We start from the raw sequence: 15,645 nt of genomic DNA, 5'->3' as shown, positions 1-15,645 counted from the left end.
GTGCTCCGGGAATGTGATATTACTACGCAGAGCTTCAGAAATGTAATATCACTGTGTAGAGCTCTGGGAACGTAATGTCACTGTGCAGAGCTCCTGAAACGCGATATTTTTATATAGTGCTCCGAGAATGTGATATTACTACGCAGAGCTTCAGAAATGTAATATCACTGTGTAGAGCTCTGGGAACGTAATGTCACTGTGTAGAGCTCTGGGAACGTAATGTCACTGTGAAGAGCTCCTGAAACGCGATATTTTTATATAGTGCTCCGGGAATGTGATATTACTACGCAGAGCTTCAGAAATGTAATATCACTGTGTAGAGCTCTGGGAACGTAATGTCACTGTGTAGAGCTCTGGGAACATAGAACGCCCTGGGAACGTAATATCTCTATGTAGGTGTCTGGGAAATCACCCCAAAAATACATTTCCAAAATAACCATAACACATGATGGTAAGGAACGCTTACTGATGAGTTTTGTTATGAGTTTATGAGTGAAACGGGTTATCTTTTAGGGTCATCTACCTGTGTGCCTGTTTACAACAAATACCTGTTTTTAGACGGCCCATGACGCTTAGCTTACAATAGAGGGGCAGAAGTATCATGTAAGCAGGCGAGCTGATACCCCTACCGGAAAAGGTGAACGCCAAAGTTGGCACGTACTCCCTCATTATTTGTGTACCGACAAATACGCACGCACGCACGCACGCACGCACGCACGCACGCACGCACATGTATGCGTGCAATAATCTCGAACGCGACATGTAAGTTGTCATGTATATGGTCACGGTGACAGAGTCGAACAGATCAGATAACTGAGATCGGGTAATGTAAGACAGAAGTATTCAATAAAGAAACGTTTCATGTCAGTCCTCCACCGGTGAGCCTCATCATGGACAACTGTAGGGTTGTCAATTACATACGGCGTTAAACCCTAATCTAGGCTTGACGGCGTTGACCCCTAAACAAGGCTGGCGGCGTTAACCGAATTCACTTCAAAGATTTAAAGATGGAACTCATAGATTTAAAATGAATTTCAAATTAAATAAAACTCTTCGGATGAGATTTGTGTTGTTAATGTGACATGTTTGCGTTCGCCATAAATCATAAAAAGCAATTTGAAATAGAAAGAAAACTTTCTTTTTTTCACCCAGAAATGGATTTAGCGGCATCAAAAACAAACAAACAAACAAACAAACATGTTCCCCGGTTTCTCCTGAAATGTGGTTTGTTGTGTATGCAGGTAGAAAATCTTTATAGTCATTATTTTCATGTTATTATCAATTTTTCAATAATTAATATGATCTTAATTACGTTTGCCTGTAACTAAATGTCGCAGGAACATCATAACAATCTCATTTTCGACATAATTTTATTTCCACTTATGTGTTACAACGTGTTACCAATGGCACCACTCTGGCCATACCAAATATTTGTCCACATATAAAAATTTGAAGATTTGAAATGGACGGTTTTGAACTGCAGAGAAATATCAAAAGCTAATTCGCTAAGCGTCACAGCGATCAACCAGTCAGGACAAAGGTAACAACACATCGGTAAACCAATCAGGACAAACGTTACAGTGGAAACCAATCTAAACACGTTTAACGAATCGGATACATCTCGCGTGGAGAATTACAACCACGTGACAATACTTGATTCTAATATCTGGGTTTGTAATGGGACTTTTTAAAAATTATTCTTATAAAATTTTGTTCGCATTTTGTTTTAGAGCTGACGGCTTAAAGAAACTTTGTATGATACAGATGGGAGCCACCCATGTCCACATTGTTGGAACGTTTGGATGCAGACACCAGGCAGGCCAAGAACAGGCAGACCCTGGGTAACTACGCCCAGTGAAGACCTGTACTTGCGTACTTTGCATGTCCGGAATCGATTCCTGACAGTGACGTCATCAGTGACAAATGCTTTAGGTAGGACATGTGGTTAGTCGACAGACAGAGTCCTGGCGACTCAGAGCTTAAAGAAATCGATCTTTACAGAGGACAGCTATTGACGGCGCAACATCGTCGTCAGAGAGTGAGATGGGCCCGGACTGTATATCGTTGACAGCGACGTGACTGACATTACAGTTTACTTCATCCATCTATCTTTTGTGGTTTTTAAAGTAGAGTGATTTTAAACTATGGTAATGTTTCTTTTGGTCGTCAGTACATGTAAATATAAAAGACATATTAATGTTCTTATCAGTACTTTAAAGAAGTGTATAACACTGAAATATTATATTTTCTTGTAACATCTTTACCGGGTACAGTTTATGTTCACATATAACAAATTCCATTATCATATAGAAAGACATCACAATACAATTGTGCATTAAATCCCATAAGGATTATGCATACTGGCCATGTGAAATTAATAAATATTTGACAGACACAAACAAACAAGACATTAACCGTGAAATGAAATGCCTATAAACCAATAAGGTTGGGATACGTCACAGTGTATGCTGAACAAGTAGAAGTATATTCCTGGGTGACCTTGACAACGCAACACAGACGCAGAACAATGAACAGACGCAGAACAATGAACAGTGCAACCAGGCAATAGTTAAGGCCATCCACTATGAAGTTCATCTCCTAAACATATCCGATGCGGTACCCTTTTGAGCTCAAGAATGGTTCTAAAAGAATAAGGAAACACCAGTCAAGTTGATTCTTGTTGAAAGACTTCGATGTCATTTCATGACAATGGCAATTCCGACATTACTACACTACGACATCAAGGGCCGACCATTTGACAAGCCACCTTTGTGGAATAAATGTGGCATAGGAATCGAATGAACCTCTTTGATTCATGTCCGCATCAGTCAAAGAAGATGTCGGTTTATGACCTCAAATTTGGTCTTTTCATAGTGTAGTAAGATCACTCTGGCGGTATGGGGGAAGAGGCGGAGGAAGTTCGAAAAGTAGTCTAACGTTCTCTCTGTCTTACGGTTTTACCTATGTCCCCTCGGGTCTTTCCACTCCGACCAAGGCCGAATTCGAGGTCGTGAACCTTTACATAGCTTTACTTAATCCCTTAAAGCGCTGAGTGAGACTATGAGATGATGGGATACGAGATATGGCTTCTATTGCTTGTTCTAGGGTCGTTGGGGGTGTTATTGTGTGCTTTATATCCTATTTTCGATACCCGAAAATAAAATTGTCAAAACGAATTTATTGCTCTCACGATAAAATTGTCTAATCTTGTCACTTAACAAACACATTCAATTGATTCAATAAAAATCGTGTTCTGTTGGAATAAAAACAAACTGAATGTTTACAAAACAACAACCAGCCACAATCTACCCCGTTCCACCTGTTTTTCTACATCGTACTTTACAATGCACGTACTCTGGCATCAGAATGAGGCCGGGTTCCCAGTCGGCAGGGTTGCAGGACGGAAGTGGTTCGTTGTCGGGTGGTAAAAACTCAAATTGTTGAAAGACCGTAGCAATGAACATGAAGATTCGGGACCGGGCGAAGTTTTGACCAGGACAGATACGCTTCCCTACCCCGAATTGCACAAACCTGGAATAAATATTGATTTTATCAAAACCAGTAAAATTTTAGTCTGGCATCTGCTTGTCTAAAAGGGGTCATCGCCTTAATTTGAAAATGTACCCTAATACTATGTTGTTTTTCTATATAAATAACATAAGTGATGGGTGAGCATGGCTTTACGCCGCATATTCTAGAAATCAGAAATGGGCTCACATTTCCTCTGTATGTGTTTGGTTTGTCATATCAATATGTATGCCACGTCATTAATCCCAACTCACTCAGATGCTATATACATTTCCACCATCTTCCCAAGGGCGTTAACTGACTATAAGAAACTGGACTTTTATAGCCAGTTAACTCCCTTGTCTCGGGAAAATGCATTGCCACAACTCAGCTTACACTTGGTGTCATCACTGATTTTCAGTGAGTGAGTGAGTGAGTTGGGTTTAACGCCGCTTTTAACAGTATTCCAGATTTTTTGCGGCGTGTCACCTTTATGTGAGAGGAAAGCTCGAAGTGATGCAGGTCTCAGACGTTTACCACTTCGGTGAAACCCACGAGCACGGGTATGGTGCTGACAAACCTAGAAACATAATCGGGGAGAACCGGGAATCGAACCCACAATCATAGGTTTCTGGCGTGACCAAGGGACGCAACTCCGCACAGCGAATCGCAGTGCGTTAGACGACTGGGTCACCCCTGCCCCCTGATTTTCAGTGATTCGTTCATATAATATTCACCGCTATTTTGCCTTTTACGTTCAATGGAATGTGTTTCGGCAGGTAAGGGAGACTGATTATTCTCTTGCGTTGTAGGTAGCAAAGGTACTGTAAGTCCCCTTGGTCCCTAGTATGGTGGCCTAACTTTAGTTGTTGGTGATTAAAAGCCTGTTTTTATAATGTGTCGTCTGTTGTAATCAAATCATTTTATTGCTCTAAAACTTGTTTTACACTTATGATCTGTGATATATTGCTGGTTGTTATACTGTCCTTCGTTGACAGTTTTTTATATAAATCTATAATATCAATGCATATCACGGTATCACGATATGGCTGAAATATTGTCGATGTGACTTTAAATTAACTCACTCACTCACTCACTCACTCTTGCGTTGGTGTATTATGTCATACCTTTGTCTGGCCTCACTTAAAGGGCTAACGAGACTGCCATCTTCTTCCAGGAACCTCTCTGGACGGAACAGCCAAGGGTCCTCCCACACGCTGGGATCATGGTTCATATAGTACAGGTTTGGCAGGAGCTGAAACCGTAGAGGAACATCTGTCATTTGTGTGAGTGAGTGAGATTCATGTTGATGCATCCTAGTTATATGACGGCGTGTCACCTTAACATGGGGGACATTTGACAGAGGTACTAGACGATTTCCACTTTTGTAAAATATGGGTTTTGTGCTGACAAACCAAGGATCATAATGTGATTGAACTGGAATTCGAGCCATCTATCATCGGATCCTGCACATCTAAGGGACGCAACTTTTCAGAGCGATTACATCGCTTTAGACATCAGTGTCACCTAAAGACACATTTCACGACCATCCTACATGTATTTATTTTAAACCATATAATGTGCGTCAGTGTTATTTTCCAACGAACTACCACCCAATGTGTTTCGATGTCCACGTTACATCAGCGAGTGAGCAAGTTACATCGGCAGTATTTCAGCCATATTGTGACTAGCATTAGAAATATAATCGGTTCAGCATTAGCTGAAGTTGAGCTTTTGAGCAGACAGAGCTCGTAAAAGTGAGTGAGTTTGATTTTACACCGCTTTAAGCGATATTGTAGCAGAAAAATAAATATTTATATGAGCGCCTGCTTAATATTCTTACCAAGGATTCTTTGGGGATCCGCCATCCTTCGTAATCAATCTCTTCTCTGACCATGTGTGGCAACCCCATAGGCAGTTGGCTCGTGTATCGCATCATTTCAAAGAGAAGAGCATCAAAGTACGGTAGGTTGGCGTGGTCGTTCAGAGAGGGGACCCTGTCACCAATGACCTCGTCGATCTCCTTCTGCAGCCTCTGTTGGATGTCCGGTCTGTGTAGGACGGTCAGCATCATGCCAAGCAGCGTGGACTTGGACGTCACGTACCCTGCAGGAAGTACACAAAGGAAGATAAGCAGGCAGCGTGGACTTGGACGTCACGTACCCTGCAGGAAATACATATAGTAGAGTAAGGAGACAGCGTGGACTTGGACGTCACGTACCCTGCAGGAACTACACACAGAAAGATAAGCAAGCAGCGTGGACTTGGACGTCACGTACCCTGCAGAAACTGCACAAAGGAAGATAAGCAGGCAGCGTGGACTTGGACGTCACGTACCCTGCAGGAAGTACAGAAAGGATGATAAGCAGGCAGCGTGGACTTGGGCGTCACGTACCCTGCAGGAAGTACAGAAAGGATGATAAGCAGGCAGCGTGGACTTGGACGTCACGTACCCTGCAGGAAGTACAGAAAGGATGATAAGCAGGCAGCGTGGACTTGGACGTCACGTACCCTGCAGGAAGTACAGAAAGGATGATAAGCAGGCAGCGTGGACTTGGGCGTCACGTACCCTGCGGGAAGTACACAAAGGAAGATATAGCAGGTAGCGTGGACTTGGACGTCATGTACCCTGCAGGAAATATCCATAAAGTAGGGTAAGGAGACAGCGTTGCCTTGGACGTCACGTACCCTGCAGGAAGTACACAAAGGAAGATAAACAAGCAGCGTGGCCTTGGACGTCACGTACACTGCAGGAAGTACAACAGGGGGGAAATAAGCAAGCAGCGTTGACTTGGACGTCACGTATCCTGCAGGAAGTACACAAAGTAGGATAAGCAAGCAGCGTTGACTTGGACGTCACGTACCCTGCAGGAAAGACATAAAGTAGGAAAAGCAAGCAGCGTTGACTTGGACGTCACGTACCCTGCAGGAAGTACAATAAGGGGAAAATAAGCAAACAGCGTTGACTTGGACGTCACGTACCCTGCAGGAAGTACACAAAGGAAGATAGGCAAGCAGCGTTGACTTGCGACTTACGGGATCGGGTGGTCAGGCTTGGTTGATGCATGTGATAGTGGATCGTGGATCGATGCTCATGATATCAATCAGTGGATTGTCTGGATTCGATTATTTACAGACCGCCATCATTTAGATGCCATGTTGTTGATTGCGGCGTTAAAACAACAAACCAAGCGAGCCTAGCTGACCACCCGATCCGGTTCGTCGCCTCTTACGACAAGCATAATCTTTAACGGCAAGCATGGGTTGCTGAATACCTATCCTAACCCGGATCTTCACGGGTCGCATAGTACATAGTGACACCTACCGGCAGCCACCAGTTCGAAAATGAGGGCAAGGACGTCATCTTTCGTCACCGGGGAGTCTTCTTTGGAGGCCTCTTCAAGAAACCTATCAATGACACCATTTCCGGACCGGAAGTTGACCTTAACAGGAAATTAATTATTGTCAGACACACCTTCGCGTACAGGGGATTGTAGTGAGTGAGTGGATAGAGTTTTTATGCATCTGATAGCAATATCCCAGGCATGTGGCGGAGGGGGGCACTAGAAATAGGCTCCAGGAATGGGCTTCACACATTGTAGTGAGTGAGTATGGTTTGACGCCGCTTTTAGCAATATTCAAGCAATATCACGGCGGGGGACACCAGGAATGGGCTTTTCACATTGTACCCATGTCGAGAATCGAACCCGGGTCTTCGGCGTGACGAGCGAACGCTTCAACCCCCAGGCTACCCGACCGCCCCTCCACGCATTATACCCAGGGGCAGTGGGAAGGGTTAAAACCAGGGTCTTTGGCTTCAAGTACAGAGCTTCCAAACGTTTTTGGTAAAATAATGAGTACATGTGAACAAGGAATACGCTAACCTACACTAAACGGTGTGTGTGTGTGCGCGTGCGTGCGTGCGCGCGTGCGTGCATGCGTTCGTGCGTGTGTGTTCGCGTGTGCTGACGCCATTGTTTTATCCCTATAATGTGTGTTTGTTTGTTTGTTGTTTAACGCCGCCTTCAGCAATATTCCAGCAATATGACGGCGATCTGTAAATAATCGAGTATGGACCAGACAATCCAGTCATTGACACCATGTGCATCGATCCACGCAATTGGGATCGATGGCATGCATCAACCAAGTCAGCGAGCCTGACAACCCGATCCCTTTCGTCGCCTCTTACGACAAGCAGAGTCACCTTTTACGGCAAGCATGGTTTGCTGAAGACCTAACCCGGATCTTCAAGGGTTCCCCCATAATGTCGATCAAGCAAGATAACAATAAACAAATTTACAATTTACAAAAGCAGCATTTTCGGAAACAGACCATTTTTATTACCTGTAAATGATCAGATACTTAGAAGGACAAAGCTAATGGCCTTACCTTATAGTCGGTGAAGAACAGTTTCGTGAGCTGGGCCCTTAAGGCCTCTGTCTTCTTCCAGCGACGGCCATAGCTGTTGGGGAGATGTCGGAGAAAGGGGAGGTTGACCAGGACAGCCTCTTGGTCGATGCTCAAGGACCTGTTGAGGTGGTCGTCCAACTCTCTCATCATGGCGATGTTGTTACTGCCGGGAGCAGGGGATTCACCAGTTAGCTGAACAGGAAGCACAGAGTGACGAGGAAAGCATGAAGTGAGTGAGTGTGTTTTTACGCCCATTTTAGCAACATTCCACCAATATTCTAACAATATCACGGCGGGGGGCACCAGAAAGTAGCTTCACACATTGAACCCATGTCGGGAATCGAACCCGGGTTTTCAGTGTGACGAAAGCTTTAACAACTAGGCTACCCGACCGATGTACGTAGTAGAACTTTACAATTTTGTAGACACTCAATCACGGATATGGAGCTAATAAACTAAGGATTATGATCAAGGTGAATCCTTGGAGTCGAACCCGCAGTCATACGTTCCCGGAAAGTGTAACGGACGAGATGCGGCGCATAGAATAGCGGCGCGTCAGACGACCGGGACAGAGAGATTACTACAGGATACCAGTTATCTTACGTGTTTTATCTAGATACGTTTTGAGTGAGTGAGTGAGTTGGGTTTAACGTCGCTTTTAACAGTATTCCAGTTATATCACGTCATGTCAGCTTAATGTGGGAGGACAGCCCGAAGTGATGCAGGTCTCAGATGTTTACCACTTCGGCGAAACCCACGAGCACGGGTATGGTGTTGACAAACCTAGAAACATAATGGGGGCGAACCGGGATTCGAACCCACAATCATAGGTTTCTGGCGTGCCCAAGGGACGCAACTCTGCACAGCGAATCGCAGTGCGTTAGACGACTGGGTCACCCGTGCCCCCAGATACGTTTTGAAACGAGTTGTAAGATATTAAAATGGTATATGACAGGCACTTGTGCAATAAACTTGCACATTAATCATGCATGTTTCGTCTATTCTCTTGATGGCTGTGGTGCATTAATACAACACACAAAGGTTATGAGTACATCACCCGGCTTACTGCTAACTACTCGAACCTAGTGTGGCCCACAAGTTTCAGCCATATCTGTGGATTACCAAGGCGCTTTCAACATCAAACCTTCTTTATTATGGATAAATGAGGGAATGGAATCCAGCAGATTCTGACAAAACACCCTACATTGAACTGCGGCATCTTTGTCCTACGGATCAACCGTGTTCCCAAATAAGAGGAGAGTATTCAACAAGTATGTCCACCAATCTGCTTGTATTACTCGGTATCTGAGACCTGCAGCGGTCGGACCTAATATTTACAACCAACTGGAAAGTAGGTTTTCCCAAGATCCCGATCCCTAGGGGTGGGGGCACGGGTGGCCCGGTCGTCTAAGGCGCTGCGATTCTCTGTGCAGATTTGCATCTCCTGGGCACGCCAGAAACCTATGATTGTGGGTTCGAGATCCCGAGTTCGCCCCGATTATGTTTCTAGGTTTGTCAGCACCATACCCGTGCTCGTGGGTTTCACCGAAGTGGTAAACGTCTGAGACCTGCATCACTTCGGGCTTTTCTCCCACATTAAGCTGACACGCCGTGATATAACTGCAATACTGTTAAAAGCGGCGTTAAACCCAACTCACACACTCTTCCTGAATGTATCATACTGTTTTAGTCATGTGCCGTGTGAATGTTAACATGAGACTAATTTCAGACATGAACCTATTATAAATTGTTCAAATGTCATTTTTGAACCTGTTCACGCTGCCAATCTATTTTCAGTTTCAACGTTTCACACCATACACACGTATGTGGCAAGGTCGTTGGAGGCTATTGGCCTTGATATGTAACAACTCAATGGCATAGATTTATGGACTAGCTTAAGCTGTCAAGGCCGTTAGTAGACATGTATTTGTATCGACGGCGTACACATAAAAGGCTATAATCCGGAGGGTATGAGTCGCCTCAAGTACCAGTCTTCACTGGTCGTAGTGACCCTGAGTCTGCCTGTTCTTGACCTGTCTGATGTCTGCCCGGTCTGTCTATTACATTGCACCGGGTTCAGTACCACGGGAGCAACCACAATGTCAGTCGTGGCATTACTGTGGTGCTTTTTTGGTGCTTTTTTTGTGTTTTTTTTTTTGGGGAGGTTCTTTTTTATCAGTCTGCCCTATCTGTCTGTAACGTTGCACCAGGCTAGTGACAGTAACACGGGAGCAACCACAATGTCAGTCGTGGCATTTCTGTGGTGGTTTTTTTGTTTTGTTTTTTTGTGTTTGTTTGGGGGTTGTTGTTGGGTTTTTTTATCAGTCTGCCCGGTCTGTCTGTAATGTTGCACCAGGTTCAGTAACACGGGAGCAACCACAATGTCAGTCGTGGCATTTCTGGGGGGTTTTTTTTGTTTGGTTTTTTTTTTTTTTGGGGGGGGGGTCTTTCTTTTTTTGAATCAGTGTGAGTGTCTAACATGCCATCAGTATCATCTATATACCCTTATTGCACAAGAAATTCCGTCGTCAGTTTATTCATGATGCTGTAATTCTTTATGGTTGTTTCTTTCAGATCGACACGGTGTTTCCAGAAAAACGGAGTTGGGATTTAAGAGTTTTCACAATCAATCTGGGACATGTGGGGATATAAATACAACAATCAACCTGTAACGTGTAGGCGGAGCGTACACAACAATCAATCTGCGTCATGTGGACGTGGCATAAACAACAATCAACCTGGGACATGTGGGCGGAGCATACACAACAATAAATCTGGGACATGTGGGCGAGATATACACATCAATCAATCTGGGACATGTGGGTGGGGCATACACACCAAACAATCTGGGACATGTGCGCGGGGCATACAGATCAATCAATCTGGGATATGTGGGCGGGGCATACACATCAAACAATCTGGGACATGTGGGCGGGGCATAAACATCAATCAATCTGGGACATGTGCGCGGGACATACACATCAATCAATCTGGGATATGTGGGCGGGGCATACACATCAAACAATCTGGGACATGGGGGCGGGGCATAAACATCAATCAATCTGGAACATGTGGGCGGGGCATACACATCAATCAATCAATCTGGGACATGGGGGCGGGGCATACTCAACAATGATCCTGGGACATGTGCGCGGGGCATACAGATCAATCAATCTGGGATATGTGGGCGGGGCATAAACATCAATCAATCTGGGACATGGGGGCGGGGCATAAACATCAATCAATCTGGGACATGCGGGCGGGGCATACACATCAATCAATCAATCTGGGACATGGGGGCGGTGCATACTCAACAATGATCCTGGGACATGTGCGCGTGGCATACAGATCAATCAATCTGGGATATGTGGGCGAAGCATACACATCAAACAATCTGGGACATGGGGGCGGGGCATAAACATCAATCAATCTGGGACATGTGCGCGGGGCATACACATCAATCAATCTGGGACATAGGGGTGGGGCATACTTAACAATCATCCTGGGACATGTGCGCGGGGCATACAGATCAATCAATCTGGGATATGTGGGCGGGGCATACAAATCAAACAATCTGGGACATGGGGGCGGGGATACACATCAATCAATCTGGGACATGAGGGCGGGGCATACACATCAATCAATCTAGGACATTGGGGCGGGGCATACTCAACAATCATCCTTGGACATGTGTACGGGGCATGCACAACAACACATCTGTCTCCCGTGGGCGGGGCACACACAACAATCCATCGGTCTCCCAAGGGCGGGACATACACACAAATTCCCTTTTCTCACATATTACAAGTAAACAAAAGTTCATAAGGAGATGACATTACTTTCTGTGCAGAGTTGCGTCCCTCCAAAGTGTCAGGATCCTTTGAATGTGTGTTGGTATCCCAACATTCGCCTGACTCAGTTTGTCACCACGGGACCTCTACTTATGGGTTTCCCAATAATGGTAAATCATGGTAAGTCATATATCACTTCGAGCTTTCCTCCCACATTAGTTGGTTTGGTTGGTTGGTTTGTTGTTTAACGCCGCACTCAGCAATTACCAGCTACATGACGGCGGTCTGTAAATAATCGAGTCTGAACCAGACAATCCAGTGATTAACATCATGAGCATCGATCCACGCAATTGGGATCGATGACATGCATCAACCAAGTCAGCGAGCCTGACCATCCGATCCCGTTAGTCGCCTTTTACGACAAGCATAGTCGCCTTTTACGGCAAGCATGGGTTACTGAAGACCTGTTCTACCCCGGATCTTCACGGGTCTCCTCCCACATTAAACTGACACGCTGTGACATAACTGCAATACTCTTTAAATCGGCGTTGAACCCAATACACTCACCATTTATACCACTGCGGGTTTTTTTACAACGGCCATAATTCTATTGAACATTTTTTATCTCCGTACACGAAGTAGATACTAACAGTATATAATGTTTATGGAGCTATTTGGGAATTTGTAATACAATACTTGTAAACAAAATGATTGTATTCATACAATGGATGACTGCCTACACGATATCAGGACAGAGGAGACATTGACGCTCAAGCGTTGGTGTTGTCATGAACACTGATTCTCAATAGCCTCTGTATCGTTACGGTCATTTTAATATATTGTATACCAAAATATACAAATACTACATTTTTTCTGACAGGCAAACAGGCAGATTTTATTCTGTACTTTAGAACTAAAGTAGAGAATTTAATTTGTCTGTCCGTAATTTTTCATCGGTTGAAGCGGAAACGATTGTACGTGAAACAAGAATGCATATGAAATATTTTCGGATTTGTGCCCAACACGTTATGGCCATAACCATACGGTGTCCTTCACATCGACCTGATTGGTTACCCACTGACCTTCACCTTTGTTGGGATCAAGCTCCACCACGATCTAAATGTCAAAGTTATCAACCAAAAACCAGTGTCACTTACGCGACGGCTGACTGTTTTAACTGATTAATCATATGTTGTTTGCTTTCACATGTCATGTCTACAAATCGGAGTCATCATTCTTTGACAAAGTTGAAACCAATTACCTTTTTGCATGGCTCAGTCACCTAGAGCGCAGCATTCGCACAGTTGCGACCCTTAGTCTTACCAGGATCCGTTGATCGTTGAAATGTTCAACTTTCACTGATTATATTTCAATAGTGCGTTTTGAAGGTATTCAATTATCTATCCAATAATTCAACCATCAAAATTTTGAAACACATTAAGTAGGCCCGATTGTCATCCTTGTTTTGTCTGATAAAATGATGACCTTACAAACTACTGACAAATAGTGAAAACTGCATTAAACTTAACATGTCACACTTACACCATTTTCTTTCTTACTGAGGGGAGGAGAGGGAATACAAGGCTTGTTATAAGAGGGTGAGGGTAGTTGTTTTCTATAAATATCTCAGAGCAGGTTCAAATGACAAAGCGAACTGTAGACATGATCGTAGCGGCTATTTGTAGCAGTGGACATCTAACTTGAATAACAACTCATTTTGCGCTATTTGACCTACAAAAACGCCGAGAGATCATTAAACAAGTAGTATTTAGGAATTTATATAATCAAGTGTGTCGCCTCGTATCGATACAGAAAAAGTGAGTGAGTGAGTTGGGTTTAACGCCGCTTTCAACAGTATTCCAGTTATATCACGGCGTGTCAGCTTAATGTGGGAGGAAAGCCCGAAGTGATGCAGGTCTCACACGTTTACCACTTCGGTGAAACCCACGAGCACGGGTTTGGTGCTTACGCATACGCACCTTATTCTTAAAAATGGTAATTTGAGAACAATTATTTGTATCACATATATGAAAGCAGTATCAAAACCATTATCAGTGTTGGGACAAAGTCATTTGTACTCACCAGAATATGAAGCACGTTCATCAGATACTTGGAAATGATCTCCTGCAGTTGCACGTTGCCGGTCTCACCTTCACACTTTATATCACGGACAGTGGTCACCATCTCGGACCGGAGAGTCTGTTCAATCGTCTTGCCCCCGTCCACGTGCATGTTTATCGAGGAATGAAACACTTGCCGAAGTTTCCTCCAATACTTTCCAGCACTGGAAAAGGTGATGCCGCAGCCTCGGAACATGTACTTGCCCACAAAACTAGGAGGTCGGTCGTTGGTAATGTGTTTGTAGGTTCCAGAAAACAAGTCCCGGATGACCCGCACGGAGTTGAGGACAACCACGGTCTGTCCTGGGAGCGACACGGAGAAGACTTCCCCGTATCGTCTAGCCCATTGCTCAAATTGTGCATGAGCAGAGTTTGAAAAACCAGCTTTGAACAAGTCCCGTACAACAGTCAGGAGACTTGGCCCCGGAGGTAGGGACGATCTGTTTCTGTACAGAGCCCACTTTGCGACCAAAGCACTGCATCCCAATACACCAAAAGCCAACGAGAGGCTTGAAACGAGTTCCATTGTAGATTTGGACACCGGGCCGCTGGTACTGTCGTGTGGTTTCATTGGATTCGCACTTAATATACAGCTGAGTTGTGTGGGCGGGACTTCAGGCCGCCGGGTGTCATTATTACCGCCAATCTATATATGAAAGAGTGGGATAAAACAGGATTTGATAATAGGCGGATATTTATACACTTGAGTGTCTCACGTCGGCCCCTACCTTTAACCGTTACCCACGGGGTAAACGTGTGCGGTACACGCGCTTCTTTTAAGAAGTAGAGCGTGTTCAATGCTGCCGTTCCACCAAACTGTCAGAAAAATAAATGGCGACGAACTTTTAGAAGCAATAAGAGAAAACGAAGCACCAGACCACCCCAGTTTATATGTACCCCGTGTGGTCTGTAACCACCGATATCTCTCCTGTGTTGTTGAACATACAAAATACTATGTAACCACGCCCCCTACCCTTGACGATAGAATCCTCGTGTGTATAAACATACCTGCACGTAGCCGCGCAAGTTAGTGGAGCGTACCCACTGTTTAAAACTATTTTGATTAAGGCTGTGTTACTACCCCTGATATCCACATTACCAAACGATGAAAACTGTTACACCTTCTATAGGGAAAGTTATATGTGACGTTAACACCTCTAACACGTCACCATACAAACTGTTGAAGCAAATATAAAAATCTATTTCAGAATGTACGAATTTCCACTTTGTAAGACTCGTGAAATGCATTTATCTTCTCACAATATTCACGTATCGAGTAAATACAGCTTAGATAACGTAATGTTCTAATTAAAACTATACACACAGCAACGAAACAGCCTAAGCACTAAGGAATATAGAAATACTTCTACTGAGTGAGTGAAGCCGGATACATTTCTTGACCTCTTCCAAGCTGTGCCCGGAGATCGTGTCCAAGTGATTAACAAGCGTTTCAGACGACACTGTGAAATGTCTAATTCTGAATGAAAAGTTAAACATTAATGTTTGCTCTAAGGGGCATAATGCCGGCCTCGCGTGACTACGGTTCCCGAATTAGCACATCCATGTATAACTCTCCTCATTATCAAGCTACCCAGGGCTTTGGAAAATATCTACTTTGATGATAAGACGTCATTTCCTTAATGTCAACGCCAGACTTGATTATGTGCCGAAACAGATCCCATTGGACGTAAAAGACAATATAGTGATGAAAAATGTCTGAATAGGTCACTGATAATTAGTGATGACACCAGGTGTTGGGAATAGGGGTGAGCATGTCCTGCTCTACCGGTAGCACCCGCCATACACAACTGTCCTAA

General features: G+C 44.2%; 1 protein-coding gene across 1 annotated transcript; it reads right to left on the bottom strand.

Annotated features, from left to right (window-relative positions):
- Positions 1–1,369: 1,369 nt before the first annotated feature.
- LOC139478916 (cytochrome P450 2D6-like) lies at positions 1,370–14,399 on the bottom strand. Its single transcript, XM_071261603.1, has 6 exons — positions 13,791–14,399; positions 7,897–8,109; positions 6,833–6,950; positions 5,351–5,613; positions 4,635–4,762; positions 1,370–3,531 (listed from the first exon to the last, which is right to left on the bottom strand). The coding sequence occupies exons 1-6, from the start codon at positions 14,397–14,399 to the stop codon at positions 3,306–3,308; spliced, it is 1,557 nt and encodes a 518-aa protein (XP_071117704.1). The 3' UTR covers positions 1,370–3,305.
- Between the last annotated feature and the right edge of the window lie 1,246 nt (positions 14,400–15,645).

This window comes from Haliotis cracherodii, unplaced genomic scaffold (genome assembly GCF_022045235.1).
Source record: "Haliotis cracherodii isolate W230 unplaced genomic scaffold, xgHalCrac1.p SCAF_4, whole genome shotgun sequence".
Taxonomy (NCBI): domain Eukaryota; kingdom Metazoa; phylum Mollusca; class Gastropoda; order Lepetellida; family Haliotidae; genus Haliotis; species Haliotis cracherodii.
Note: the sequence above shows the minus strand (reverse complement) of the source record. Positions and strands in the feature narration are given on the sequence as shown.

Excerpts from the sequence above, each read along its gene's own strand:
- LOC139478916 (XM_071261603.1), bottom strand. The coding sequence starts at position 14,399 with ATGAAACCACACGACAGTACCAGCGGCCCGGTGTCCAAATCTACAATG. Across the intron at positions 8,110-13,790 it reads TGAACGTGCTTCATATTCTG|CTAACTGGTGAATCCCCTGC; the intron begins GTGAGTACAAAT and ends CTTCCTGTTCAG. Across the intron at positions 5,614-6,832 it reads TTTCGAACTGGTGGCTGCCG|GGTACGTGACGTCCAAGTCC; the intron begins GTAGGTGTCACT and ends TACTTCCTGCAG.